This window comes from Morone saxatilis, unplaced genomic scaffold (assembly GCF_004916995.1).
Source record: "Morone saxatilis isolate NCDOM2014 unplaced genomic scaffold, NCSU_SB_2.0 Contig14, whole genome shotgun sequence".
In the NCBI taxonomy this organism is placed as follows: Eukaryota; Metazoa; Chordata; class Actinopteri; family Moronidae; genus Morone; species Morone saxatilis.
This window is the reverse complement of record NW_023339696.1, coordinates 3,815,690-3,820,411: the sequence shown is the minus strand read 5'-3', so window position 1 is coordinate 3,820,411 and position 4,722 is coordinate 3,815,690. Positions and strand designations below refer to the sequence as shown.

General features: G+C 41.9%; 1 protein-coding gene across 3 annotated transcripts in view; it reads right to left on the bottom strand.

The window, feature by feature from the left end:
• Nucleotides 1-1,102: 1,102 nt before the first annotated feature.
• LOC118323242 (oxysterol-binding protein-related protein 7-like) overlaps nucleotides 1,103-4,722 on the bottom strand; it is a gene marked incomplete in the record, with an annotated part of 18,382 nt that continues 14,762 nt past the window's right edge. For all 3 annotated transcript variants that reach the window (XM_035655183.1, XM_035655185.1, XM_035655184.1), the window contains 9 exon segments: nucleotides 1,103-2,236; nucleotides 2,404-2,526; nucleotides 2,636-2,762; nucleotides 2,943-3,093; nucleotides 3,240-3,384; nucleotides 3,594-3,672; nucleotides 3,768-3,831; nucleotides 3,921-4,058; nucleotides 4,145-4,359. In XM_035655183.1, coding sequence (XP_035511076.1) covers nucleotides 2,128-2,236; nucleotides 2,404-2,526; nucleotides 2,636-2,762; nucleotides 2,943-3,093; nucleotides 3,240-3,384; nucleotides 3,594-3,672; nucleotides 3,768-3,831; nucleotides 3,921-4,058; nucleotides 4,145-4,359 — 1,151 coding nt within the window.

Below are 4,722 nucleotides of genomic sequence, written 5' to 3'. Positions count from 1 at the left end.
CTCTGACAAACTGATTATGCACTTTTAGCTTTGTTAAATGAGGATTTGAACGCAGCCAGCAGGGGACGCTCACTGTTCCACTCACTGTAGTCATGAATACCTCACTGTTACTTCACTGTTTACAACATCAGCAAGAGAGAGAGTGAATGCTTTAATAAATCATATGTAGAACTGTGGACAGGGATTTGTGCTGTAAATGATCTGGAATAATATAAAAAAGAATAAATAAAGGGTAATATTAAATAACTGTGTTACATGTTGATGGTCAGTAATAACCGATGTGGTCTAATAGTGTGAGCAGCATGTGTCAAACATCCCGAGAGACATCAGGTTTTGTTTGGGACTGTACAAAAGTGACTTAGTTGGGAAAAGTGCACAGAAAATGTACGATTATTTGTGACACATTTTGTTTATAGTGGGCCAGTTAAGCAAACCATTTGTGCATTTTAAAACTAAAGCATGAACATTATAGCATATAATAAACATGCCACATGGATTTATTATAAACATGGAGGCAATCCGGGTCCAGCTCCCCCAAGCAAGACTGGGCAAGCATTCTTTTCCCTACAAGTCTAACAAAGGGTGCGGCCCCCACCCCTCAACACTAGCAGTGAGATAAGCCCCTTTCTATAGAGTGCCTTACTAGAATGTGTACCAACAGATCGATCATGCCTTAGAAGTGATTTCTGCCCATTTCCTTCCAGCCACATACAAATGATCACATCAAATTAAAGGAGTGGTGTGTTGGATTTAGTGGCATCTAGTGGTGAAGTCGCAGATTACAACCAACTGAACGCAGCTTGCCTCAATCAAGCGTGTAGGAGAAACTACTGTGGTCTCAAAGCTCATGAAAATGCAAAAGGCCATATCTAGAGCCAGTGTTCAACATGGAGAAAAAGGTAATTATTTTCATTTTGAGGTGATTATTCACTAATGAAAACATACCTATAATTATATTCAAATTCTGCCAATAGATCCTCCTAAATGTTACACACTGGACCTTTAAGTCAAATTAGTGGCAGTTAAAACTCCGGAAAAAAAAAGCCAGTAAAATAAGTGAATAAGTAAGTGAATAAAAGTTCAAAAGAGCAAAACAAAACAGTTGATTATTGAACCTTTTATTTGAAACTAAACCATTAAGAAGAAAACATTTCACTGAGTTTTAACAGTAGTCTCTTTTCCTTATTAAAATCCATTGTTGAAACATCAATAAAAATACATCATTGCATCAACTGATAGCATAAAGGTCCAAGAGACACAATCCTCGTCTGTCAGCTCATTTTGGACATGAACAATGCATACAGGCGAGAGGAAGACAGCTTACGTGGCTGCTAGGGTTAAACAGCGCAAGGACAGCTTGGAAAAACAATGCATCACCAGTGTGTCACCAATGTGTCACAACTAAACGTCAGAAAATACACACTGAATTTACAAATCAACACAAGTTTATACAGTAAGACCCACTGAGAAAACAAGCAGGACAGCACCAGTTCACCTATAATATACCCCACAGGCACCAGAATAAGCCCTGCATGTGTTCTGGATCCCTCCGCAGGAATCTATCTTCTCAGACTATTCCTGAGCTCATCACAATGTCATAAAAATGAGCCTGACTAAAAATATTTATACAGATCTGTTAAAATTAACAAAACATATAATCTGACATTTGTCCCACAAATATTTGACACTTTACACAGAGAGGCCTCAGTCCTGACAGAAAAACTTTAACCCATAATTTTCTCTAGGGCAGCAATAAAACTGGATTTCAAGTTAAGATTTGCTTTTGAATCATGAATTATTATTTTGAAGGTCTCCATTATGGAAAGAGGTAGGCGAAAGGTTGGAAACATCCGGCCTCGTCTAAATCAGTCTTCATTTGTTCCATAGTGGCACCTCACCCCTACATGGCACTAAAAAAACCCAATGAGGGGTTCATTTATGCTTCCAAACGCTGTTCTCTTCATCCTCACAGTAATGGCAGTTACTAGAGTATATTCATGCACAGATTATTAGACTAATAGGTACAATTCATAATTTTTACTGACTGAAGGCCGTTATTGTTCCTCTTCATCACATTACCATGTGTTTAGCACCTGGCTAGTTTCATTTCACACTAGGTGCAGTGTTCTACCACAGGTGCAGGTTTTCAGTTTTGGTGAAGCCTGGGTCTTTGCGGAGCTTCCAGTAGGTTCCATTGGACAGCCACACCTCTCTGCCGGCCTTATCCAGAGTTTTCCTGAGATAGTAAACAAAAGAAATGTGTTGCTGTTGAGCAATAGTCTTGGAAATATGTTGTTTCTGTTAACATTAAGGTTAAACATTAAAAGGATTAGTGGACAAATTGTGGATAAATGTGTAATGTTAAGTTTTCTTTCCCAAATGTTCCATAGCAGAGCCCCTCACCTGAAGAACCTGGGGATGTGCTCCTCCCCTCTCTTGGCCATCTCCTTCCTCCTCTCCCTCTGCTTCTCCTCCACCTCATCCTTCATTTTGTCTGCCTCTGCTAACTTCCCCTCCTCCAGGAGCCTGACGGAGAGTTGAGGGGCAGGAATTAAAACAAGTGGGAGATGGTGCAAGAAGTGGGGTGAAAAACACCACATTTACCACTATAAATAAATAAGAATCCTGTTTGTACCTCTGGTCTGGTCTGAAGCGGGTGTCTGTAGGCGGGAGGATTGCCTTCAGCTTAGGTGTCAGTTCATTTAGTTCTCTGGCGTATTGCGAGAAGCCGTAAAAGTCAGAGTAGTCGTCAGGCTGCACGTCTAAATAGGAAATAACATCATACATATTCAGACTTGGAACATCAGACAATGTGGAAAAACGTCGTGGCTCTGTAGAAAGTTAGGGTGTATTTAATAGTAATGTGATACTAGATGAGGTCAACACCTAGATTTGTCAGGGTTTTTAAGGATTCCCAAAGCTCAGGAATGGATGCTACTCACTGGGCTTCCAGATGCACTTGGGTGTAGGCAGGGTATCACAGAAGATGCCCTCGTGCCAGAGGCCTCCAAAACGATGAACCACCTCTCCGGCCCGATCTAGAACCACGCCCTGCACCTCGTTCTTACTGTTGTCTGAGCTCCAGTAGCGAGACTGGAAGACAGGGAGGAAAAGGTCGGTGTGGTTAGAGGAAAAGAACAGTCTATGTGCATTATTCTGCTTTCTAACTGAACTAGCAGTCGCAGAGGAGAGGCTAATTTAATGAAGTAGTGTGTGAGTGAGTGTGTGTTTGTCCTCACCTTGACAAAGGTGATCTTGCAGGTGCAGACATCGCTCTTTGTGTTTCTGATAACCACCTCACCATAGTGCTCCAACCAGCGCTGCTGACTCAGCACGTTGTGGATACAGGTCACTGCCTTGTTCCATTCATAGTGATCACCGTACCTACACACACACACACACAATTAATGCAATAATATTAAACTCCAAATAATTTTGAGCATTTTTCTATAGACTTGTTTTTTTTAACTATCTAGAGCTGGGCTTGTATCTCTCAGTTCCCTGGTTGGTAATCACTGATTTATACTACTGCTGTATGTCTAGCTGTTATCTGCATTGTGTGACAGTTGTTGTTAAATGTAGCAGCAGCTCACTTGGGCAGGGTAACATTGACCATTCCAGAAGAGATGATCTCCACCGACTTCCCCCAGAACTTGTACTTCCATCTCTGATCTGAGAGCAGACAGAAACACACATTAGGCACCCATTAGGTCCACTCATACCGTAAAGACAGACCCAGCACTCATCTCTATGCGCACGGCTCCTACCTTGCCAGAAAGTGAAGTTTTCGGACTCTGCGTGGCAGGCGGAGATGGGAGGGTGATGGCTGACCTGAAAGCACCACATATAACACATGATCCCACTGTGTTCTTAATTCAGAGGTTTGGTCATCATCTTGCTTCATCCTCCTTGTTAGTTACCTGTTCACCGACGTAGTGGAAGCCTCTGTCTTCTCTGGGATTCTCGTAGGTCTCTCCCAGAACAGGGTTGAATGGTTTGTAGCCATACCTCCAGGTTGCCCAGGCATATCCAGATATGGAGAACACTGCTACATAAACCTGGGGAACATTTTTTTTTTTTTTAAAAACTTGCAACTGTATCTCAGCTCCAGCTGGTTAAGACTCTAGAAGTAAACCAAACTCACCATTCTCTCATATGGATCATCAATCTGGTTGGCGATGTCCAGTAGCTCTGAGTACTCCAGCTCTTCACTCATTCTCTGCAGCAAAGACAATGGCTCATTGAGAGCGATCGGCATGGAGACTCTGGACAGGTCCTTGCCGATGTTGTTGTACAGGATGGTCATGATGCCGATGTGGCTGTTGTCTGATCCTGGGGCGGGAAGGGCAGTGCGACGGCCTGGATCACAGCGACACAAATAAATACAATTAAAAAGGAAAAATCATCAAAACAATCTAATCACAAATGGTTTCTTGTAAGCCAATAATGCACAAAGAATAAATAATATATATATTAGGGATGCAGTGATATATTGGCTTGATCAGGATCGGCTGATATCTGTCTATTGGCAAATAAAATGGCATTCACTAATATCAGTGGCCGGTGTTTATCTGTTGTGTCACATACATTTTGCACTGGCTAAATGTTGTGTTGGTCATTTGCAACTGATATTGAAGAAATAATTAACTGTTTTCCAGTACTGGCACAAATTGCATGCAATTACCTACGTGCTGCATGCAGCAGCACAGACAGTGAGCGACT